Below are 26,020 nucleotides of genomic sequence, written 5' to 3'. Positions count from 1 at the left end.
GACAATTTATTTAGGAGAAAGACAGACCTTAATCAGCAGAACAACCACGGAGAAACAGAATATTTATACGAAGCCACATCCTGATACCAAACACAATGCAATCCTCCGAGGCGGCTATTAAGGAGATTGCCCAGCGGAAAGGAAATTCAGCAAACCAGATTATCTCTAACAGGCTTATCCACTGGAAAAAATAATCACAGCAGCGATGAGATAGTTTTGAGACATAATTAATGAAAGGTAGGGGAGAGGGGAGATTGTAACAGGGTGACAAAGAGCTAGAATCCATAACATACAGATTGTCACGGCTGATCAGACCTAAGGACATTACATGACCCATTGTTCGGCTGGAAGAGGAAAGCGGCATCAAGATGTTTGCAGCACCTTGTGTCTGCTTGTGCCAGGGGCATAACTGCTTTTATCTTCTTTAATACAGCAACAAGAATTCCCCTGTTAGTTCAGCTGACATCCATGAGGATGAAGGATGAAGAGAATTTCCATCAGGAGCAATGCATTCCTCCTTACAGCCCAGCTGCTCATGTCCACAGCTACGTCCTGCAGCAGAAGGAACAGTCTTCTCCGCAGCATGATCCCAAACTCCTGGCAAACCTCCAACAAACTAAAAATGGGTAAAGGAATAAAGCTCATGGGATGGACTTGGACTGGAAACCACGAGACATGGTTAAGCTCTCTCACTGCTGCAGATTTCCTAGAGGAAAGCACTGCTCCTTGAGTTGGACCACAATGGCACATGAACAGCACTGAGCTCTTGCTTTACACTGCATCGCTACTGGGCTAACAGGTCTTTCTCTTACAGGGTTGTTCTATGTTATTTCCAGCCCAGACTCCTCTTAAATCTCTGACCTTAATAGATAGCAGACAAGATCCATAACCCTAAATCTTTCTGTCCCCCTCCTTTACCTTGAATGCACTGCTACTCCCATGGGTTCCTCCAAAAAAAATCCCAATGGGAAATGGATGAGGACTCCTGGCATGGGAAGATGTCCATGCCATTAGCTCTGGCTGCAGATGGGACAAGCAGGGACAGAGAGATTAAGGGATTTGCCTGAGCTAATGACATGGACATCTTTCCACTGACTTCACTAGGCTTTGGACCAAATTCCTGTACAAAGAGCTGCACTCAAGAGCTATCAAGGAGCTTAATTCATTAGCATTTTTAAAGTACTTTTAGATCCTTGAGTGAAAGAGACTATCAAAGTGCAAAGTCATTTTATTAATGATAACAGTCTAAGAGCTGCAAGTTGAATCCTTCAGTCAAAAGCCTTACACCACAAATGGCTTTGTAACATGGAAACACCACAAAGTCCTAATATTAAAACTTCCTTTCAAAGCCTTCTACTACACACTAGTTTTCCCTAAAAGTTTCCCTTTAACTCCACAAATTCTGATGGTAATTTTTATATTTCCATGAGGCAGCATGGATCCAAACCCACTTGGGGAAAGCAAAAGGCTGTAAAGCCTATTGCAACCCCTGATAAGTTCTTATTGTCAGCAGACTTGATGTGCTGGATATGCCGTATGAGGACACTGACCACAGGATCTAACTGCAGGGCACCCACGCACCCTGACCTCCTCTCATCACATTGGGAAGCAGAAAATGAAGCTGTGGCAGGCTTTGTGCATGCAGTCCTCCAAAATCAGGCACACGAATGGCACACAGGCAGTGCAAGGGACACAAGGCAAGAAGCCTGGCACGGCTGCAGGCTGGCCTTGCGTGCGGTTCCTTCTCTTCAAAACGAAGTCTCCAGCCTATAAAAACATTGGCAGCAGGCGCCGGAAGATGCACAGTGCACTCTTCTAGTGTTTCGCCAGTGGAATAGTCTTCATCCTGTTTCCTCTGGCCCCAGATCAAGCAAGGCTCCTGACAGGAATTTTCCATTATCCTGTGGCAAACATAGCAGGGCAATCCGTCCGCTTAACCAACTTACACTCTGACCCCCTCTTCAGCAACACGAGCTGGTGCATAAAGCACAGGCCATTTCTTGTACAATGTGCTGATTCCAGTGCTGCAGCCCAAGCAAAGAGGGGCTGGAAATCCCAGGTTGCATTACAAGACTGCACTGGGGTGACAGAGAAATCCTTGGTCTTCTCTGCTTCGCCTCTGCCTGCGTGGCAGACCCTCCTGGGCCCTATTTCCAGTTGCTGAGCCCACAGCCAACAGACTTCCCCCAACAGGGGAAGCATGGAAACCCTCAGTATCACTCCTCTGTTCCTGCTTTGGTAAATCCTTCTCTTGCACTGCTTTTACACTAGTCAGCAAACTCACCTCCAAAGCCTGTGCAACCACCCTACCATTGCTCATAACTGGATCTCCACGTGAGAGACACAGCGAGTGCCAAATTCACCCCTAGTAACTCAAAGGAGAACATCCACATGACTTCAACACCCACCCTCAGGCACAGGGGTTCTGGAAACACATGCAAAACCTACAACACCTTTGTGGATACGGAGACCATCGGTTAACATCCTTGTGTTAATCACCAAGGACCAGGAACACCCTTTGCATCACAGGGTGGTATGAGGGGTTTGCTCACAGCACTGATAAACACACAGAGCTTACTCCAGCTTTCCCTATGCCACATTTATTTGCTCAGGAAAAATGTCAGGCATCTCCTCATCCCTGCTCATTTCCGATGTGATTTCTACTTTTCCCAGGGTCACAGGCAGCGATAGGCATCCCCGAGGCTTATTTGTGTTTGGAGCCATCTGCTAAACCAGGGAGGATTGAAACAGCCTACAATGAAAACGAGCCACTGAAGAGCACTGTGGTTTCCTTGGTAGTGACAAAAAACATTTGCTTTACTCCCTCTTCACAGAGATCTGGTCTTGAATAATGCGATGGCTCAGCTCCAACTACACCATTCCTTGTAGCAGCATGGTTCACATCATCTAGGAGAAGGCTGCCACTCCAAAACCACATGCTTAATTACACTGCAGTGTATCAACCGTTTCACTTGGTCTAGTTTGCAGGGGATGGGAAATGCTGGGATGTCTCACCCCAAAGATATCTGCACCTGAGTCATAGCGGTGTGCAGGTGCCCACTCCCTCCCCTCGGCCACCACACCCTTCATTAAGCAGTCTTCAAATGAACTAAAAAAGCTTTAATCCCACAAACAGCTTCTGCATCATGAGCAGAGAACAGCGCCGGTGTCAGCATCGCAGGGGGGAGAGGAGGAACCGCCCCCCAGCGCGGGGACAGGAACACAAAGCCCACATTGTCCCTCACTGCAACTAACTCCAGGGGAATCAAAAGGCCAAGGCTCTATTTGCGAAGGGGCAAAGCTTTTCTAGGACACATCTAGCAAATGGCCGGTTATGCCCTGCCACATGCAAGATACTGCTTGTGCATCCCAACACCCCACTTGGGGACCCCTGTAGCAGCAAGTGCAGGCAGAGACACTGCCTGCCCAGGGAGCTGCAATTTCAACTTCCCAAAACTTTCTTGTTTTACAGGGTAAAACTGTAAAACTCCAACCATTGAGAAGCATGTGCATTGAGAAGTTCCATGGGGTAGTGTATGTGCTATCATGCCTAACGGCATGGTATTTGGTCAGCTGCAATTTTCAGGGCTGGCCCAGCCCAATCAGAACTTTTACGTACTGTAGAGGGGGATAAAGTTCCTGTGGTGCACATAAAGAATTTGTTGGGGAAGACAGTCTGGGTTATTCCTGCTTCAGGTAAAGGCAAACCCACTCGTGGGGTTGCTTTTGCTCAGGGATCTGGATATACTTGGTGGGTAATGCGGGAAGATGGGGAAGTCCGATGTGTACCTCAAGGGGTTCGAGCTGCCTCAGAAGTGATCGGAACTGAAGCGCAGCTCCTCCTGGCACCCCGGTTGCCTGTGCTGGGCTGGATGTTCAAAGGCAGGGTCTCCTCTACACATCATGCAACTGATGCTACATGGAGTAAGTGGGCCGCACTAATTACACAACGAGCTCGAATAGGAAATCCCAGTCGTCCAGGAATTCTAGAAGTCATCATGGACTGGCCAGAGGGCAAAGATTTTGGGATGTCACCAGAAGAGGAGGTGACGCGTGCTGAAGAGGCCCCACCATATAATGAACTGTCAGAGAGTGAAAAGCAATATGCCTTGTTTACTGATGGGTCCTGCCGTATTGTGGGAAAGCATCGGAGATGGAAGGCAGCTGTGTGGAGTCCCCTGCGACAAGTTGCAGAAACTGCTGAGGGAGAGGGTGAATCGAGTCAGTTTGCAGAGGTGAAAGCCTCTGCAGGGTAAAACAAGATCCTTTCAAATCCCCTTTTCAATTCGTCGGCACCTTCCTCCCACTGGAAGGGCTGAAGTTGTTGGGAACGTCGTGAAACAAGTGGCACATCACCTCTTTGAAACCAAACCAGCAAGGGACCACATCACATCTTCAAAGATTAATCTGTACTTACCAACTAATCAGCACTGACAAAAATAACTCATCTAATTATCAGAACACTACCATTTAAATCATGAATTATATGCCTTATTAAGAAGTAGAATAGATCAGAGGATGTGAAACAATTGCAATTAGTAAAACAAGAAAACGCCAGGAAACAAAAAAACCCCTACAAGTGTGATCTGAATTGTAGGCATTAATCTTCCCAAATAGTGACTGATCTCCTCCGACACATCGAATGGCAGGAACAGTTAAAGCCTATTGCAATTCCATGAATGCAATTCACCTTAAAATTGCTGAAAACTCCTTTTAAGACCTTGCCTCTGCCCTCCCAGATCCCCCCAGCCCGTCTCTCCCACCCTCACACCCCTTTGACATGCAAAAAACTTCTGGAATACAAAAAGTGCCGGTCCAGGCAGGAGCTCCTCACACCACGCAAGGTGCAAACCCATCCCGTGCCCATGGGGCTTTCTGCAAGAGGACACCTCCTCTTACACCTACAAAGATGCTGTGGGAAGCGGTGGCTTTCTCCTGGCATTACTGGGAGCAAGCACTTACGCGGAGCAAGCAGGCTTCTGTGCAAGTAATTGCTCTGTTGGAGGAGCAGGGGACAGGGATGCTGCTGCAGATAACAGCCAGGGGAACAGGGGATGCCTTCAAGCAATCAGCGCAGGAAGCGTTCTCACAGTTTTCTTTTAATATCATCCAGTCCCTCTGTGCTGCATGTTGACCAGACTCAGCCCCTGCCCTATATAATGGTGAAGAGAAAAGGTGGGGGATGCACAGCACCAAACCTGCCTCTCACTGCTCTGGGTTCAGCTCTACATCCTCATTCTCTCCCACACGTACCTCCATGGGCAGTATGATGTTTCCCCATCACACAACTACTCAAACCCATGCTCTTGGGTGAAACACAACCAGGAACCTGTGTTTTACAGCAAAGCTCAGCCCTTTGCTCACTACACAATCATCACTACCAGCACAACCTGGGTATCTTTGCAGGGATCCTGTAACCAGGGCTTTTAACCATGTAGTTTCTTCCCATCCTGATGTATAGGACCAGTACTCAAAGGACACTCAGCAGAAGCAGAACAAGCAAAGTTGAGGGGTTTGGATTTTCCCTCCATGAAGGGGGGGACCCTGCTCCTCCTGGATCAGCTTCAGCATCTCAAGAGCACCTCCAGAACGTAGTGTAAGGGATCTCCTTGTGGCACTGCAGTAATGCTCAGTGCTGGTGTGAACCCAACAGATTCCTCTGCCCACATCCCTGAGCGCCCAACCTTATACCTCCAGGGGTGACTGCTCAAACATTCAGTTGTTCCCTGATCCTAAGTCTTTCCCATCCATGGTCTGTGAGATCTACAAGCCCTTAATCCCCCTCTCCACAGCCTTCAAGCATCAAGGGGTGGATAAATCCCCTCGACACTGTTGGCTTGGGTGATCTCCCAGACTCCTTGTGTTACATCCTTAGCAATATTTACCTTCTGAGGGCTTTAATGCTTGCTGCAGTCCTGGCACTACTCAGATCCAGACTGGCATCACAAATTCCTAATTGCACCCCAAGTTATACAGCAGAAAGTTTTCTCTTCTTTTTTCCTTGTACTACATTTTCTATGAATTGCAAAACGCTTCAAGCAGAAATAAGAAATCCAAACCACTGGGTGTCTTTTGAGGTGGCATAATAAGACCTGAACAATAGTAAATTGATCTTTAAAATACCATCTTTCTTCCAACCAAGAAGCTAGTGAGCTAGCAAAAATTCTTCTGTTAATAACTTGAGTGCTGTTCATGTGGACTGGGGGTTATGACAAGGAGAAATTAATTCACTTAGTGTCCAAAACTAACTTTATTTAGTTAGTTAATAATTCATGTCATTCCTTGCCAACAGGTCCTGTAATCCCTGCCTCTGATAACCTGCACCAAGTTAGATGAAGAGTAGGAGGCTTTTGGTTAAACTTGCCCTCGTAGTGCTCAATACACTAATTCACAGTTGGGTTTGGTGCATTTTTCTCCTTCTAGATAATCAACAGGTACCTTTAGTGCAATAAAGCATCTCTGGTTTCATACATCACTGCTGACTCCACCTTTCAAGAGAGGCTTTCCCCCAAATGTGTTAATATTTTGCACAGGAATATTTTCCAACTGAGCTCACTTTTACAGGAGAGTTTCAGCTGGAGACAATTTGGAAGGTCAGGAATACAAACCAAAAGCCAGGGGGAGGAGGTCATGCACAGGCAGCAGCTGAGAGCCCGCGATATATGCATTTAGCCTGGGACATGTGGCTACACACACTATGGATGTGGCTGGGCGCTTAGTATCTCATATAGGAATACTCATATGGGCAGATTCTTCAAGAGAAACTGGTCAGCCTTGGACTTCAGAGGATTTGCATCATTCTAGAAAACACACATTTGAAACCCAAACTAAAAGAAGTGCATCCTCTTCTTCCCTACCTGCAGCTTGCCTACTAAGCATGTTAATGCATGGGATCAAGAGAAAACTGGAAATGAAGTACAACCTAAGGTGAAGCCAAGTTGTTTGTTTGCATTACTAAAACCCACAGAAAAGAAATGCAAAACACAGACCAGCCCAAAGCCAACAGTGAAAATCACATTCAGTCAGAGGGTAAATGTTTGGGTTTATCCCCATGCACTTGGGTCGGCTTGAATTTATGTTAATACCATCAACACAAAATACTCACCCTTGACAACCTGCAGGTATTTTTTTTGTTTAAACATTAACTTGTCTTTCTGAGCATGAACACACCTAGCATTCCCCCATTGCCACTGCACCAGTACACACCAGTAGAAGCCTGCAACACCTACAGCAACACTGATTCTGGCCACAATCAGTGGAAACTGGAGACACCCCAACACTGATTTATTCTAAGCATCATCTTCCCACCAAATCCCCATTCTTCCCATTTTTGTCTTCTACTATGAGCATGCTGGAGTTTACATGCCTGTTGGCCATCCCAACGCTCCTCTCCATGCTAAATCTCTGTCCTGCCTGGTGTCCACAACACCAAGTTCATCATCAGTTGTGAATTTAATTAACATGTTGGTTTTCCCTTCAACCAGATCATTAATAGAATTGATAAATCAAACGTGCCACTGTACTCGGTAATACTGCATTTGTGATAGTCCCCAGAGGACCACCACATGTGAACCAAGGGATGAAATTCACTGAGACATAGATACAGCATCCTCATCTGTGCTAGTCGGATATGATCATACTCCAGTGGTGTGAGTAGGGAATGTTGTGCTCTGGCCTGCCCAACAGAAATGCTACAAGACCAATATAGGAACACATACAAACTGGCAATTCATTTTGTACATCACTTCTTTCCTTTGTACTGCCACATCAGTAACATCTACTTTTGTTTCATAAAAGCTCAGGTAGAAAATGATACTACCGGGACAGTGAGTTTATTTCTTTTAAATGGAGGATGGAGACTCAAAACAGGGAACATACTCTTTGTCAGACTGGTTCTGAGACTGTTAGAGGGGTTTTTTGCCCCCTCTTACGACAATCAAGCTGAATCTTAGGCATGGTGGTGCTTTCCCCATCACATCCTCCTGCATGTACAACCCCTGGCATTAATAAAACCATCAGGAGGTTGTAGTGAAAGATGAAATGCAAAGCAACATATACAGCAAGCATCAGCTTTGACCCAACCTGCTCAAACCAGCCCCACAACAGCAAGCCTTAGACCCTCCATCTCCACTGCAGCTGTCCAGCATGGCAATATCTGCAACCTGACCTCCCATCTGTAGTTCACCGGATCCCTCAGCTACTTGCTGCATAAGGTTTTGCCCAGGAAGGACTTATAGGAAGCATCTTTAAAACAAACAAACAAAAAAGCCACCCACAACAAACCTTGTCCCCGTGCAATCATGTGGCTTGGCTTTTACTCCTGCTTCTCTTTCAGGTTTGTGCAGAGCAGCCTGGCAGAGGAGAGCTTCCCACCTCTCAGAGCACCGCAATGGTGAAAGCTCCTATGCTGAGCCTATTTAAATGCTAATAACAGGGCAAGGCAAAGCTGGAAGAGGCAGGGCCTTTGGGTTCATTCACCTGACAGCGCCAGCACCTCCTTTCCTTCACCTTCACCTGAAGGACCTGGAGGATCAACTCAAAACCACAAAGGTCGTGGATGTGGGTCACGATCTCAAAAGACTCGAGCAAATCTCAGTGGATGCTCTGGGTCACCAAGATTTAACAGAAGAGGTGCCTCCCTGTGTGAGTTGTGGAGATGTGTTGGGCAATGAGCAGTGCTGGGAACACCCTTGAGGAACCAATCCGCTTGCAGGCATCTCCAGACATGATTTAACGCAAGCACAACAGCCTTTACAAAACGCAACCCTCAATTAAGCTGAAGTGGTGCCTCAGTAGTGCTGCAGCCAGTGGCAGAGATTGACGTTGGGGTGGAATCATCTCACCTGCTGCCCTAGATCACAGTACAGCCAGTGAGACCAGCATCTCCCAAGAACCATTCCATCTCCTCCTGGGATGTCTAAAATATCAAGGGGAATGTCCTCTGGAGGTACCATCCCTCCCTGTGACTGCACAGGAGCCCCAGCAACCAGCCCGGACAAGACCCGTACCTGTCGGCAGGCTCAGCTCGGGCGTGATGAGTTTTGGTGTGGGAGCCCTGCCAAGGTTCAAGTGCTTTGCAGTTAACTTTCACAACAAACCAAAGCCTCAAGAGCTTTTCATCTCCAAATAAGTAGGAGATGTGGGTCCACGCCAGGGCTTTTGTGCCCTCTTTTATCAACAAGGTGCTGATAAAGGACCTCACTGCCTTTTGTGTTGGTGAGCACATCCGCACAATGGGAGCTCCAATTATCTACCTTCATTTCCAGAGCAGGGTAAGGAAGAAGGGCATGGTGCAGCTGTGCAACAGGTTAAAACACAGGGAATGTTTGCTTAGCAGTTCAACCTCATGCAAATAAGCTTAAAGGAAATGCTGAGAAGCAAAGGTAATTCCAGCACAGGTACCATCCACAGCAAAATTCTCTTGGTTGTGGTGCTGTCCACCACAAAAATGAATTGAAAATATAAATCTTTTAATATATACACACATTCCTGAGTTCATCAGAAAGTAGCTAATCTTCCATGCTAGCCATCATTTATAAGGGGTGAAATAACTAACAAAGCAAGTTCATGCTTGCCTGAATAAACAGGCAGGAAGGAAACTGCCGTGTGCAGATCCCAACCCAGCAGGATAACACACCGGCAACGGCTCCTCATTAGGAATCTCTGCTGGCGACAGCACTTGTCAGACAGACAGACAGACACCGTGCTTACGCTTATGGAGTTCAGCCTGACCAGCACCTCATCGTGATAATACTTCTATAATCTCTAGAACAACTCTCCTGTGAAGAAGAGCTCTCCTGCACGCTGCTCCTGTTGTTAGGAAAGGGAGATGCTGGCAGCAGCACACGAGCACACATGCTGCTGCTGCTGCTTCTCTATCTGGCGAGGTTTTGGCTGAAAGTCAGAAGGAATTGGCTGTATATTGCTCAGGATAATATCTACCCAGCTCGAGTACGAGCACACTGATAAAATACAGTGTTTTGCATAGCACTTATATGATGATCTGTGGGATCTGTTCTGCTCCAGACAGGCTCCTGCAACTCTCCCTGATGTTAACTGGATCTGTGCAGAGGCAAAAAAAAGACTTTTCAGTGTGGGATTCATGTTGTAAAGGGCCCTGGCGCAGTACTGTGGTACCCACAAAAGCCACAGGTGAGGGTATGAGTTGCAAGCAGGCAGCTGCCATCCTCTGTGATTTACTTCAAGTCTCAGCCATAACATCTATAGCACCCTGTGCTTCCTCTTCCAACCCTTCTTCCCTGATAGACTGGAATAAAGGAAGATCTTTGTGCTTTTTTCTGTATTCAGAGTTCTGTGCTGGTTTGTGTTCCTTACCCTTTTTTTTCCACTCATTTGGAACAGAACAAACACTGAAAACATTTTGGTGATGTTAATTACCAACTTACTACTGGTCTCCTAATGACTTCTCCACAGATTTACGATGAGATCTGAGCAGCTCTGCTAATCAGGGATAAATCTTGTATACTATAGAGGGTTATACTTTCTTATTAGTCTTTTTTGTAGGTCTAATTAATGGTATTACCCTCTGAACTGTGTACACACACTTAAAGAACTTCACGATACACTGAAAACACACTCAAGAGGAGCCAGAGTGTGTTTAATAATTTCCTACCGGTTATCTCCGGCACTACATCCATTCATGTCATCTACTCAGAGCCAGCAATACCCAATTCACCCCTCTCACTCAAGATACTTGGCTTGATAAGTGACTTGGACCATTGATACTAAAACATGAACAAAATTATCTTCAGAGCATCACTCCAGATTTTCCACTTCCCCTCTCTTTGCCAGATTGTCCCAAAGATATCGACACTCATTCACTGATTCAAGTCCAGGAAAGATGCAAAACATTGCTGCAGGATAAGCTTGTACTTACATCAGCAGTAACGACCAAAAAGGAATTAGCAAATGAGAGCTACCTCACAAAAACCACAGTGAAGCAAAATGTCCCCAATTTGGAGTCTTTATGTGCAGCTGCAACTAAAAGGAACCAGCATAAATCACAGAAAGTCTTCAAGGCTCCGATAATTTTCCTTTTCCAAGAGTGCCCAAAAGCTCAGCTGCTCCAGCTCAGAATACACTAGAGGATCAAGCACTCAGCCTGAGATGACACTGGGCATGAGCTTCTGCAGCAAGTACCACCTAACAGCCAAAGACCCTCATGTATGTCCTGATCAAGGGGCACAGATGCCAAAATACCTCACCAGAACTTTCAACCCCATGGGCTTGGCTCATGCTATGGCAAAGACCTGGCTCAGGTCTCCCACGTTCTTACAGAGCTGGTACCACGTCGTGGTGTGAGGATGGCACCAAGGGGTGGAAACGGCCCTTCGAAGTTAAAGGAACTAAATCTTAGTAGCAGCACTGAAGCCCATGTGTCCAAGAACTGGGTATATCAGCACATTAATAAAGTCCCTGAAGTAAGATGGAGCCCTGCAAATCTATCCCCAAATACTATCCCATGCCTGTCCAAGAAGGGTCTCTTACCAACGAGGATTTACTTGATTCCTCCCTGTGCAACATCCACATCCACTGGAAAACGTGACCGTGCAAAGCAAGGTTTGACTAAACTTTGCGATGAGGTGAAAGGTGTGTGTGCTGACAGGCTGGCACCAGCCCACCACCGAGCTCTGCTCGTCTGATATCATCTGGATCATTCAATGCTGCAACAAGTGGAGTTAATGCTTTATCTGCAGATGGGTTTTTAATCCTGCATTACCATGGCCATTACCACGGCCATTACCACGTTCTTGTTGGACTGATGAATAGGCAGAGCTCTCATGGCTTCTTTTTATGCGTACTCCCCCTACCCAAAGTAAAACTAACATAAAATAGTCACAACTATATATCCAGATTTAACATCAGGCTATTTCGAGACCAGGTTGGACAGAGCCTTGGGTTACATGGTCTAGTGGAAGGTGTCCCTGCCCATGGCAGGGGGTTGGAACTGGATGATCTTAAAGCTTTTCTAACCCAAACCATTCTACGATTCCAGGGGCTACAGACACTCTCACGTGCAGCAGTCCAACACTTATAGCACAGGAAGCACTATAGTTCACAAACCACAGCAGCATCAAATAAACCTCAGCCCAAGATAATATGGCTTCGTTTAAATGAAAAAGAAAAGAACCTTTAAGGAACCTACAAGGTATTCAAACTATTAATCTTCCTATACATGTAATGCTCAAAGATGCTCCGCTGCTGCAGAGCAAATGCGCCCATCAGAGGAATTACACTCAAAAATCAAACTGGTCCCTAATGACTGCACTCAGAAACCGCAGTGATAAGCAGGGTGTAGACGTGTTAAATGAGATCATTTGCCAAGATACCCTTAGAAATGCTGCACGTCCAATGAGGAAGAGAGCATTGAAAGGTTCTCTGCAAAGATGGCAAAAACGCAAAGTGCTTTTTGAAGCTTTTCTCTGCCTGAAAGCAACAATAGATTGTACTTAGGGCCAACTTGGAGCAACCTCAGCAGCTGCCAGTGATGTGTCCAGCGTCCACATGTCTTGCTCCAGGGAGCAGGCGGACCTTTACACAACTTTAGCAGCTTGTAATCAACTCCTGGGAGCTCCAGTCCCAGGGCTGGACCAAAGCCACCCAATGGGCATGAGAACATGGCCAAGGTGGCAGCTCATAACCCCGTTCCAGTCTGCCCCATTCACCCCGTTCTTTTCCTTTGAAGACTGGTCATTCAGCAGCTCCTAAAGCAGGACAGGGCAGCACTGGGCACTAAGCAGGGGACATCCCCAGGAGGAAATGATGCCACTCAGCTCCCCACCATCCCATGGCTCATCCCCACCACCACCTCTCCCAACTGCTCCAACAACTGACCAAAAGCATCCAGGGCCCTGCAGGAATCCACCCTGATGCCAACACAACCACTGCTTCAGTACTTTGTGATTACTAAATCCTGCAGCATCTTTGTTTATATATCAACACACCTCTCCAAAATATGCCTTTGTGGCATTAAATACAGCTTTTTTCCACTAAATAGGTGGCCTTCCTGTGGTTTCTCAGACCCATGCTGCTATGAACTTCTGGTTTTGATGGCTTTTCCCACAGGAGCTTCAGCCCCACCAACTCCCTCTGCTTTTCATGGAAATTTAGGAACTTCATTACTCAGCCCTCTCACCCCAAACTGTCAGTTTTGGATGCTTCTTGACCACGAAGGCAGATCATGCAGGAAACAAACTCATCTGAACAAACCCCCGTGTGGCTCTAAAACGAGCTCCATTCCCAAGGATGACAACAATGATCTTTGCAGATTCAATTAAATGATGCAAATGTGGCAGGGAGCACACTGCATCTCTACCTGAAATGGTTCCCACCCCTTCTCCTGCCTGAGCCATCACTTTGGCAGCAAAGAAATCATTACAAGTTGGGCAAAGCCATTTAACAACTCCAGACACATTATGGGGGGATATAAAAGTTCAAGGAATTAACGTTAAGAATCTGCAGGTGGATAAAACGACAGCTTTTGCCCAAGCAGATAATGCAGTAATAGAGAAACATAAAGACAAGTAATTGGGTGTGTTTAAGGCTAGAAAGAACAATGAAAACACACAGAGGAAGTATTTTGCCACCACAGGAGGAGGAATCTGTTTTGTGAATGTGCTGCTGTCACACGAAACCACACAGCGATGTTGTTCAGCTCCCAGGGAGCATCTGATGCCCAATGAGCAACTCGGAGCTGGGCTCTGTTTTTCCTCAGCGAGGAGTTACCCCAGAGAAGCACTGCAGATGAGCAAGATGAGCTGAGAACTGATCCCACAAGGTCTTCTCCAGCAGTACCATTATCCCAGACCCCACGCAACAGGCTGCAATGGCCATGCCAAGACATGCTGTACCCTCCCAACTTCCACATCAGAGGGCAGCTGCTATTCAACATTCAAAATGCATTTTCCAACTCAAAACCTCCGTGTAGTCCCCTAAAACCTTTACAGCAGTCCTAGAGGTTTCTTTTAAGATGTTCTTTTTCCCCCTCTCCTGCAACTTCAGAGAGTGTCTAGACTGTCTAAATCTAGACATCAAAAATAAATTCCTCAAATCAATTCGCTTTGCTTTCCACTCCTAATGCAGCACATCTCCCTGGAAAACAGGCAAACACTTCCCATGCTTGTGAGCCTACAGCACATTTCGACCCGCAGCAGTATCTTACAGCAATCAGAAATATCCTGGGAAAAACTGCTTTGTTATGGGAGGGCAGAGACTGCTCCAACCAGCCCAAGCACAAAAGCAGAATCTTACAAAGACCTTTTAACCCATCCCTAAAGGGTATACAATGCTCTTGTGCACACCTAAATGAGAACACAACACCAAACGAAGCATTTTAAGATACTCTGCTGCTAAAAGGGAGCAAGAGAAGCTGTTCCTTAGGGCAATTAGCCTGCTGCATGACTGAAACATGTAGATGAGGCCCTCAGTGATACGGTTTAATGGTGAACTTGGCAGTGATGGGGTAACAGTTAGACTTGATCTTAAGGTCTTCTCCAACCTCGTTGATTCTACAGCACAGAACCAGCACTGGGCCTGTTGGCAAAGGCCAACACTAACCCTACACTACTTTTCCCAGGTAATTTCCAGGGGAGGATGATGGACAGTTTGCTTAAACATAACAGGCTGGAGCAGAAGTGTGCTTCACCGACATGCACATTTACAGGCACCCACTGTTGGAAAACCCTCCACTTGTAAGGTGGCCAAGGGACTTGGTTGGCAAGTTAACATACTGGCCAGCGCGGGTTGTTAGCATCAGAAAGACAGGTCCACTTCTGCAAATCCCATGTTTTGGTAAGAATTAGAAGGTAAATGAAACCAGACACTCAAATGTTGGAGCAGCTCTCAGTTACAAACCTCAAACATTGTCTAATGGCCTCAATCTGCTGGTGCAGAGGCACAAGCTCCATTTCATCTTCTCTGCAAAGAAACTACTTCTCCACAGCAGTGTCAGCTCTCCAGGTTTGATTGCCATTGCAAAAAGAAGTCAGAGATAGGCATCAGCATAGCATTGTGCTTGCTTGCTCTCTTTACATCCTACAGATCACACATATGCAGACCAAACAATATTTCCCCCCTGCCAGTGCATGCTATTTTCTGCAGAAAGGCAATTGAACTCCTCAGTGAAGGAGGATGCACGCTCTCATGAGAGAGGAGGTGATGGAGACGTTTGGGATTCTCCTCCAGATGCCACCCAGAGAAGTGGGACAATAAAGCAGAGATTGCACGGGAGAGGAGCGCGTCCCCAGGGACAGCAGCAGCAAAGGCTGTGACACACCAGATAACCCCAAAGGTTCAGCTCCCAGGTGCAGCCTGTAAAACCTGTGAAATTCTGATTTAGAGGCACAAGCAGCATGAACAGACACCAGGCAGAACGACTCCATAAGGATTGAGAAGGGTGAGAAATGGATTTACAGATGCCCTCAGAAGAGAGATTCCTTCCAGAAAGGAAGCAAGAGACACAGGCGACTCTCCAAGATCGGGATGCAGCCATGCCACAGCAGGGCATCACAAAGTCCCTCTTCAATGATAAGGTTGATCCTCTCCCAAACGCTGAGTCTCCTGGGTGCCCGTAGGAGATCCACAATGCCTTTATGACAGCACCGCATTCTCCTTCAGACTTCTGTGGGTATCTTTGCTCCTTTCCCATTATCCAAGCAATCCAAGAGCAAGCTGTAGCTGTGGTGCTGCATGTACTTGAAATCTGCAGCTGACCACACACTTGAAAAGGAAAACTCAATAGTGTTTTCCATTTCTCAATAGTGTTTTCCATTTCCATTTTCCATTTCTCAATAGTGTTTTCCATTTCTCCCTGTGTGCTGCAGCTCTCACACCTCGCAGGCATCCGAAATCCTAATGACAATAGCCCATCTCTCCTCAGGAGCTCTATGCAGACACAGCTCCCTGGTGCAGCTCATCTTCTGCACTCCAAAGCTGAGGTCTTTGCAATTAAGCAGTTTTCAGACACAGAAACTTCATCAGGCACATCCGAAAACCAGAAACGTGTCCTAAAAGCCACCCGCACTGAGGTTCACCTGGGAGCAGCCAGCCTGCATCACACACAGGCAGCTCTGTCCCATCCCAGCGAGCCAGGGAAGGACAGGACTAACAAGATTAGAGAAATAACCAGTTTATCAGATTACTGAAGCCACAGAGCGGGGCTAAGGGGCACTAGGGTATCAGGATGACCCTGGGAGCTGCTGCCTCCAGCCGATGTCACACTCAATCATAATCAATACCTCTGCAAAGTTGTCCTTACCCAACAATGCTTTGTCCTTCCACACAGCCTCTGTTACCTCAGGTCCCCTTGGTTCACAGCCTGTCACCATCACTCAGCCTCTCACCCCAGAGAAGGCACCCCCAAACCCTCACCCTCATACCTCCAAGCCTCCAATTACCCTACTTGGCACAAGGAAAACTTTGGGAAGAGCTTTACCTCCCCTTTGCAACTCCTGCAAACAAACTGACTCCGGAAAGGAATTCAGCCAATGCTTTCAGCAGCAGTTATTCAATGGCTGTATTCTGGTGAGACAGCTCAGCCCTGCTGCTAATGAAGAAAGCTAAACTCATTCCACCTAACACAGAACACAACTCCCAACACCAAAATATACATTAGTCTAGCTTGAAGCCTCCAGACCTGTTGCTTCCACAAAATCCATCTCAATACCTGAAAGCATCAGCCATAAAGACTCAAGCAAAATTACACAGCAAGAGAAAGCAGCAATAGGTTGCAAAGCAGCAACGAGCAACTCCCTGAGCCTTCAGCATCCCATGGGTGAGGATGTAGCCTAAAAACAAGGTCCCTGATTGACCGATCCCCCAGAGTTTGTGCACAGAGGTAAGCAGAGCTTGGCTCCACACACTGTGCCGCGTTATGAGCACTCCGGTTCTGCAAGCTGCTGCGTCAGTACCAAGAGCTCTTATCTCATGCTTCACTGTCAACAAGAAATTATGAGAATTGAATTTTAATAAGCTGGAGACTGAAGCTTTGCTCTACGTCATGCTGGTGCTGAGGTTCAGTGCCTAACTTATAAGCAAGGTATTTCAGCCCTGTTTAGTGCAAGGAGAGAAGCAGGAATCACTTGAGGAAAGGAGTTTGCCCTCAAAGGCTGGTCAATGAGCCCCCCCAGCCACAAAATCTCTCTCAGCATCAAACAGGGTTTCATATCAAGATGCAGATTTTCTTGTATTAATATGTAATGGGGACCTGAAGCGCTATCTGCAGCCAGTTCCTTGCATCTAAACCAACCATGTGAATATGGCTATGCAAGGATTTATTTCCCAGTGCATGAAGTTGTTTCAGAGCATGAAACTAATTGCTCCTCACCCCAGGAACTATGCAGGATAGAGGTAAATAAAGTAGGAAATTATTAGAAAAAGTAATAGTACAGCAAGACTCTCAGCACCTGACAGCATCCAAATTCTGCAGGTTCTTTTACAGTGTCAGCTCTCAAGCTCTGGAAGAACAAATAGCAGGGAAGATTTGTGAAAAGATGAAAATGGTACATTTTCAACAGCCCGAGATGATTACTCGCAAAATAGCAACAGCACAGAAGTAACTGATTGCCTCCTGGGCAAAAGTCAAAGTCTTTGCATTGGAGCTGTGAAAGTACACAGAGATCAAAGAGAAAAAGAGAAAACCCTGGATTTGGCTGTCATAAGGGTCCTTCTGGCCCTTCAGCCTTACCAAGTACCAAGATAGGACTGCAATCTTCCTTATGCTGCACACGCCTGTGATCACAGCGCAGCAAGGAGGAGAAATCCTTTCTTCCAGGAGCAGGATGCAGCTCCTGCTCCCTTCCCAGCTGAACTTTGGCAGCAGCCATGCAAACCCCACCATCCCCAGCTCCACAAGCTGGGAGACAGCAACCACTGTGTGCCACTGATGCTCTGAAATAGAAAGCACGATAAGCCAAATGCTGAAGGAGATATTACTAACAACACTCAGCTATTGATTGCGTTTTACATCTTCAAGCACTTCACCAACATTAATTAATTAAGGTGTTTTCCACTTAACGCAGGGAGGAGACTAAAGCAAAACCAACAGGTTAAATGGACCAACCGCCTGAACAGGCTACCCAAAGCAGTGGTAAATGTTCCATCCCTGGCAGTGCTCAAGGCCAGGTTGGACACAGGGGCTTGGAGCAGCCTGGTCTAGTGGAAGGTGTCCCTGCCCGTGGCAGGGGCTTGGAACTGGATGAGCTTTAAGGTCCCTTCCAAGCTGAACCAGTCTGTCATTCTATGATTCAGCATGGCAAGTCCTTGCACCCAAACTCTGCATTTCCCCATGGATCTTGCTTTTACTCCAACTTCTGAAAATAAAAGTGTAGATTCAGCAATGACCCCAACCCAAAAGCCCAGAGGTGCACTCAGCACCAACAGAGGCCACTAAGCTGCAGCAGCGCTTGCTGCGATGCTCTGCCTGCATCTCTGTATCCCACTGCTGCCGCAGCCTGACCTGGACCACAGGGCAAGGGCTCGCCTTTCGCTCGCAATTAGTTCAAGCCATCCTAATTCAAACAAGAATTCAAACACGAGGATGCTGACACACGGCTGCAGTGATGTTACCGAGAGCTGCCTGTAATTGCTGCGCTAAGCGCCAGGGACATGAAGTATTGATTTCCACCCTGAGCTGTATCCAGCTTTAGACAAGAGGCTGCAGCCAAAATACTTCTTGCAGCAAACTCACCATTTAAAAGAGACTGTCAGGGCTGAGAGTTTGAATGTTTAACGCTCACGCTAAGGACTGTAACAATAAACAAGTTCCATGCCTGCCTACCTACACACACCCACCATCCGCTCCTGCTCTCCCTCTTTGCTGAATTCCTCCAGCTTTGTTTCACATTGGGTAAACCAAGTGCACCTCGCTGCTGCAAAAATAGGGCATTATAGTGCAGAAAAGTCTCGGTGTGCACAAAGGGACGGAGTTATTACCTCGAGCTGCCTCAAGCTGCACCATAGTTATACAAATAACACACTCCACAAACTGAGTATTAATTACTGAGTATAACACACAGGCACACATTCAGCTCCTCTTGTGTGACCCACGAGATCACCGAGCTCCTTCCCACACCAAGCGAAGGGACCTGACAATTCCGCCACGTCATTCTCCACCAGGACCACAACAGATGCCCGCCACGCATCCATCCCACCAGCACATCCCACATTTGCACTCACAGGTAAGCAGTTTCCCACCCAATTCAAGCCTCCCGCCTTCCACTAATGTATTTTGTAAATCAAGCAGCTTGGCAACCCTCCTACTTAGGAGACGCACAACAGCAGAGCTATTCAGAGAGACTTGTCTTCACCCCATCCTTCTGAACGGCATCTCAGAATCCTTGACGAAAAGCATAAGGCTCACTACAGATAACTCGGGCCTGTCTGTACAAACACAGAGTGATGAAGGAGAACATTTATGGTAGTATAGAAACAACAGTACCAAATGTAGGGAAGAAACCCAAAACAGAGTGCATTTAATCAACGGGTTCTGTGGAGACCAAGTACTCTCCCCCTCTTCTCCCCACTAATGCTCTTCGGGTGTAATTTTACACTTAACTGATTGGCTTCTGTTACAAGACCAGTGGTACATGGCTGGACACATCATATATTAAATAATAGCCACTTCAACTCATGGGGAAGGGGGAAAAAAATGCAGCTACAGCTACAAGGCCATGGAGTCTTCCTCTTTAGGGAAGCATCCTCGCTCCTAGACATCAGCACAGAGCCAGATTTGCCAACTTAGAGTGGGGAGATGGAATGAACCCTCCAGCAACTGCAGCAAGCGCTGAAGATGCTGGTCTTGCACCCAGCCTAAGACAGGACCACTCTTTGCCACCGATCACGGGGAGCCCACAACTCCAGCACACGTGTAATTGTAGTTATGAAGGAGAAACACGCACACTTCTTTGGCACCATTACAATGTACCAACTGTTTTCCAGCATGGCAAGAGTAAAGGAACCCCAAAGAGGAGTTTTTCCATCACTCAACAGAATAGACAACCTCTGAGGAAAACCTTGACCCGTGGAGAACCACACACACATCCCTCCGCACCTGGGCACATGCAGGAACAAAGGCACTGCCCCCTGCGAAAACTTGCGTCCCTCCACAAGTTCTCTGGAGAGGAAACGCAACAAAACACGAAGCACAGGCACCAAAATAGGTGTGTGCACAAGCAGCCAAAGGATTTCACCTGCTTTTCTAGCTGCAAAGCTGCATTTCCACAGTCACACTGGTGCCCTCCACAGCATGTTCCTGGGCTGCATTCCTGATCTGGGAGAGGAAGGCATCCTCCTGCTGCCCTTTCAGCAGATTCTTATAACAGAAGAGCATCTCAGCAGCCTGGATGCAGCACATGGCAGGGTGCAGTTCTCATTATACCAACAAGCACTACGCATATCAGCTCTGAACATACCTGACCGCACACGTAACTGCACTCCTCGCATACCTGGAGCGACCAGGAAGCTCTGCTGGGTCCAGCTCCTGCTGCCCAACAAACCCACCTGATGACTGATTAACTTTGTTTAAGGAGTGGAATTCACACACCACACCCCTGCTGCCAAACCAGCTAAATACAACAAGCAGATGGAACAAATCCACAAATTAAACCCTCTAAATCCATTTGCATTAATGCCACACCACCACAACACAAGCAGTGGGCTGAAGGGAGCAGGGATGCCCACCATTACCTTTAAAATCCTACAGCTTAACCGAAATGCAACTGTTAAATAATGCCTATATAACCCAAATAACCCTACCGAGAGATACTTGCAGTAAATAAGTAACAACTAAGTAACAGCTACTGATGTTTTTATCACCCAGGTGTAAATTCAGTTCAGTTACTGTGAAATAGGAGGGTTGACACTATTTTAGCTCTGACACCAAGGCTGCTCCAGGGTGAAGTGTCAGGCAAACCTGCAATTATTCGGTAACAATATATACACATATTTGTATTTCCACGTTTCTGAAGTAGCAGTGATGGCAGCACTACTTTGATTAGCAGGAAACAGCGAATTTCAGCCAGGCAAGAGCCAAACCCCGCCAAAAGCTCTGCAGAAGCAACCCAGTCCCCCTTCGTTAACCTTCACTCAAAGCCAAGAGCACAGATCACTCTCCCTGCACCCCGTTTTCCACGCTCAGCCTCCACTGCTCCAGCTCCGAGACCTGGCGACAACTTTTGGGGGGGGTTCAGGGGCGGAGGGGGGTGTGTGTATTGCATAGGGGCTGTGCAAGCCCCACACTGGGTCAAGCCACGCCGTGGGTCGGCTCCGTGAAGCCAGCACCGGGCTCTGCTCCGCCGGGGCGGCCGGAGCCCCTGTCCCCGGGTCTCGCCTCCGCCCCTACCGGCGGTGGGACGTGCCGGGCCCCGGGGGCAGCCCCGGGCCGGCGGCAGCGGGGAGCGGCGGGGCCGGAGCGCGGCTGTAACATGGCTGCTTCCCGACCGAATTACGAAACCGGTTATGGGAGCGGGGTACCGGGGGAGCCGGCGTGCGGGGCCACGGCAAGGGTCGAGCACCGCGCTGGGGATGGGGGGGGTGAGGAGGGAGAATGGTGAGGAGGGGTCCCCATTTGGGCGAGGGGGCGCGCGTTGAAGCTTAAAGAGGCGGAAGAAGCTGCACGGAATTCGCAGCCTGCTCAAACCTGAGAGGAGTGAATCCACCACCGGCGGATGGAGCCGGGTCCCGACGGGACGCACCGGGCACCCCCCAGCACCCCGAAACCCCAAACAAATAATGAAAACCAGCCACGAACGGACGCAGTTTCCCAGCGGTGGCCGCGGAAAGACACCCCACCCCCCCCCGCCCTTCGCCCCTCATTCCCCCCCGTTCCCCTCACCTTGCGCGCTGTGGGGGCCGTGCTCCATGGCCGGGTCGCTGCCCAGCTCGGCCAGACGGCGGCCGGTGGCGGCCAGCTCAGCGCGCAGCGCCGTCACCTCCTGCCCCGCCGCCTGCAGCGCCCCGTCGATGCGCAGCGCCAGCTGCTTGTTGTCGTCCATCATGTGCAGGATTTTGGCCTGGGGGAGGGAGGAAGAGGAGGAGAGAGGTGAGAGAGCGGGAGCGGCGGGGGGGGGGGTGAGGGGGGCGGGAAGGGGCTGCCGGAGGGGGAACGGTGGGAGGGGGGAGTGGGCTGGCAGAGGGGGCGGGGCTGGGGGGAGAGGGGAGGGGGCTGTGCCGGAGGGGGAGATCGAGGGGAGGGGGCTGTGAATGGGAGGGGGTGAGGGCCGTGCAAGGGGGGGGGGGAGTGATGGGAGGAGGGTGGGGGGGGGACCGTGCAAAGTGGGGGAGAAGGGAGGGAAGGGGGTTGTGTAAAGGGGGGCCGTGCAAGGAGGGGGTCGGTGTGAGGGTGCGTAAAGGGGAGGGAGCTGTGCAAAAGCGGGGTGCAATGGGGGCTGTGCAAGTAGGGAGCAAAGGAGAGGGGGGGCTGCGCAAGGGGAGTGCGGTGCCAGGAGGATACAAAAAGGAGGGGTGCTGTGCAAAGCGGGGTGCACCCCCTACCTGTTGCTCCCCCCCCCCCAGCTGGTCCTTCCTGCCAGGTGGGGGGGGGGGAGCCCTGTGGCAGCGCTGCATCTATAGCAAGACCCTCCAATTCCCCCTCTCGGGACGTTTAGGGGCACTGCGGGGAGTGCTGCAGTGCCCACAGCCCATGTGCTGAAACTGCTGCTCAGTAAGTGCCTTTCTGCTAATTGGGTTCAGGTTCACCCCAAAAGGTGCATCCCTAACAGCAGGTGGAGGTGAAACGGGCTCCCAAACTCCCTCTGGAAGGATTGGCGGGGGGGAAGAGCAACCTGTATGCTGTCAGTGCCGATAATGCGGGAGCCTTTATGCTGACGGTTCATGTGGCACGAACCCAGGGTGAAAAATGGAGAATGATTTGGTATCATCGCTGGCGACTGCTAGAGGGAGCGCTGATGTTTCCCTATCAATGCCTCCGAGAGATCCACTTGCGTGTTTGCCAGGGCCTGGGCTGCAGCGAGCCCGCAGAGCTGCATCCTGAGCGTCCTCAGCAAGGCAGCGATGCAGGCAGGCGCCGTCCCCGCCGCAGTGAGTCGGTGCTGCCTGCAAACCTGCACAGCTGCACCATCCCCACTCCCGAAAGCCACAGGCAGCAGCACTGAGTGGCTTTGCCTGAGCCATGTGCACCTCCAGAAGTTCATAAAGGGGTTTAGGAACTGGGTGGGTTTAGGGACAGACTGGGCCCTGCGGAACGTCAGTGGGTGCAGGAAGCAAAGCTGGTGAGGAAGAGCTCTTACCAAGGGAAAAGCCAGAGAAAATCATAATCCTTAAGGAAAGAGAGAGGAACAATCCTGCCCATGTTGTAACCCCTTCCCCCAATTTTTGCCTAAACTCAGACTTTTGGCTGAATCAGCTGAGAATTTGGGGCAGTTCCTTGAACTCGAAGGATGCCCTTCTGCATCACCACTGGCACTGCAGAGACCTTAGCCAAAATGCAGCAAAAACCATAGAAAAGGATTTCTCACTCAGTGAGCTGCAAAGATAACTCTGGGAGAGGCTTGAGATTGGATAAAGCAGCAGCATGTCGCTGTCCCGCAGGACTGTCCCCAGGGAGTGCTGGGATGTGGCTCTGCAGAAGCAGAGGGGTTTGGCATGAGTGTCCCCAGACAGCTTTTAGGAACAGATATCAGGTAAATCTATCATGTCAGCTGAAAAACCACACTACGATCATCCCAGGACCCCAAAAACTCCAGACCTGACCGGGACCGTGCATACAGCCAGCTCTCCAAGAGCGAAAAGGACCAAGTCCTTATCAAGCAGCATCTAGACCTTGTAATCTGTAAAAGGATTTTGCAAACCGAAGATAATCCAGTATTTAGATACATGGTGTGGTGGATTCTGAAGGGAAAGTTATTTTTCATTGAGAGTTTCCAGCAGTGTCTGCAACCCCAGCACTGGTGCTGGGCCAGAGCACTTGAAATATCAGTGGGAAGGTCTGTTTTCCTTAATGAATTCCCAACGGGTGGACAAACAACCCTCGAGGAGAATTTGAGATTCTTTCTTCATCATCTATGCAGCCATCCCTGAATGAGATAAAGTTCTTTAAGTGTATATAGAAACTGAATTCTAATCAAATAAATGCCCTGTTTCATGCCTTATTTGCATGAGTATTTGCTGCAAACTGTGCTTGCAAATGAGAGAATCATGGATGTAACCAGATAACCTGAATGTGCAACTGCAGTAACATATATGCAAAACTTTGCCATTGCCCTTGGAGAAAGCATAAACTTCAGCAAAAGAAACTCAGCTTTAAAGTTCTGTCACATTATTTTTATCATAAAAAATCAGGTAAAAACTGATTTGAGCCTTCCAAGAACACATTCAGCTGCTGAAGCTCAGTCCAAACTGTGCTTCTTAGTCTAATCTTAATAATAGAGCAGTTGAGTTGTTATACTGGCAATGCTGGAATCTTTAATTTACCAAAGCAAGAGAATTTCTGCATTAGCAAGTACGCTATTTAAAATAATATGTTGCTTAAAGTTGGCTGTGGACTCATCCATAAATGAATAACCTTGCTATAAAAAATCTGCCTTATTACTTCAAGTTCGTTTATAGAATCATAGAACGGTTTGGGATGGAAAGGACCCTGAGATCATCCAGTTCCAAGCCCCTGCCACAGGCAGGGACACCTTCCACTAGAGCAGGTTGCTCCAAGCCCCTGTGTCCAACCTGGCCTTGAACACTGCCAGGGATGGGGCAGCCACAGCTTCTCTGGGCACCTTGTGCCGGCGCCTCAGCACCCTCACAGGGAAGAGCTTCTGCCTTATATCTAATCTGAACTTCCCTGTTTCAGTTTGAACCCATCACCCCTTGTCCTATCGCTACAGTCCCTGATGAAGAGTCCCTCTCCAGCATCCTTGTAGCCCCCTTCAGACACTGGAAGCTGCTCTGAGGTCTCCACGCAGCTTCTCTTCTCCAGGCTGAGCAGCCCCAATGTTCTCAGCCTGTCCCCATACAGGAGGTGCTCCAGCCCCTGACCATCCTTGTGGCCTCCTCAGGACTTGCTCCAACAAATCCATATCCTTTTTATGTTGAGGACACCAGCACTGCACACAGTGCTGCAAGTGGGGCCTCATGAGAGCAGAGTAGAGGAGCAGGATCCCCTCCCTTGACCTGCTGCTCATGTTCTGGGGGTGCAGCCCAGTGCATGGGAGGGTTCTGGGCTCAAGCGCACACTGAAGCCGAGTCATGTTCAGTTTCTCTATTGATATTCCCCTGAATATACCTCGGAAGATTTTCTCCCCTTCCCCAGACCTCCTCCCACTCTCACCAGGGAACAGTTGGGTCCATCTAAAACTGATTCTGATCTTTCAAAGCAGGATTTGATTTCTGCAAGCTTCTGCCTGGAAGGAGTGCACAGCATCGCAGCATCCTGAGATAGCTGCCAGAGCTTGAGGCGGGTAGAAAACAAAGGGTGCAGGCATGAGCATGGGCCAGCAGAGGGGTTTCCCAAGTGCTTTAGTAGCAAAATGGCCTTCAGGAAGGATTAAAACATTAAAAATATCACCAGGGTGCACGTTCAAAGTACCTGAGGGTTATTTTGGGTTGTGCTGATTCTTACTCCTTTGCTGACATCCTCAAAGTTGGGATAAAATGAAGCATTAGGAAATGAATTGGGCCTCGTTCTCTTTTTCCTGTTAGTTTTTAATTAACAAAAAAATTAAATTAAAAGCTAATTAAATGGCCAAAATTAGAAACCTATTATTTCCCAAAATCACTTTAACTTTTCTTCTTTTTTTTTTTTTCCTTATTTCCAGCTTTTCCCAGGCAACAAGTCCACGTCCCTGCAGGATGGGAGTGCCTGGCCATGCAGATGAGGCACAGCGAGGTCAGAAATATTTCCTAAGGACACACAGGAAACCCAAGTCAGTAAATCTCAAATCAGCGTTCAGCTGTAGCTACACTCAGCATCTTCTCAGGTGGTGCAAGGGGGTAGCCTTGAACAGCTGAAAAAATCCCTCAATTTTGGGCAACATGTTCCAGTAGTAGCATC

The 26,020-nt window shown here is 48.4% G+C and overlaps 1 protein-coding gene across 1 annotated transcript in view; it reads right to left on the bottom strand.

Moving 5' to 3' along the window:
- KAZN (kazrin, periplakin interacting protein) overlaps positions 1-26,020 on the bottom strand; it is a 225,542-nt gene that overhangs the window by 69,537 nt on the left and 129,985 nt on the right. The window contains exon 3 of the mRNA XM_030507749.1: positions 21,851-22,028. Within this exon, the coding sequence (XP_030363609.1) occupies positions 21,851-22,028 (178 nt within the window). The remainder of the gene's footprint in view (positions 1-21,850; positions 22,029-26,020) is intronic.

This window comes from Strigops habroptila, chromosome 16, assembly GCF_004027225.2.
Source record: "Strigops habroptila isolate Jane chromosome 16, bStrHab1.2.pri, whole genome shotgun sequence".
Taxonomy (NCBI): domain Eukaryota; kingdom Metazoa; phylum Chordata; class Aves; order Psittaciformes; family Psittacidae; genus Strigops; species Strigops habroptila.
Note: the sequence above shows the minus strand (reverse complement) of the source record. Positions and strands in the feature narration are given on the sequence as shown.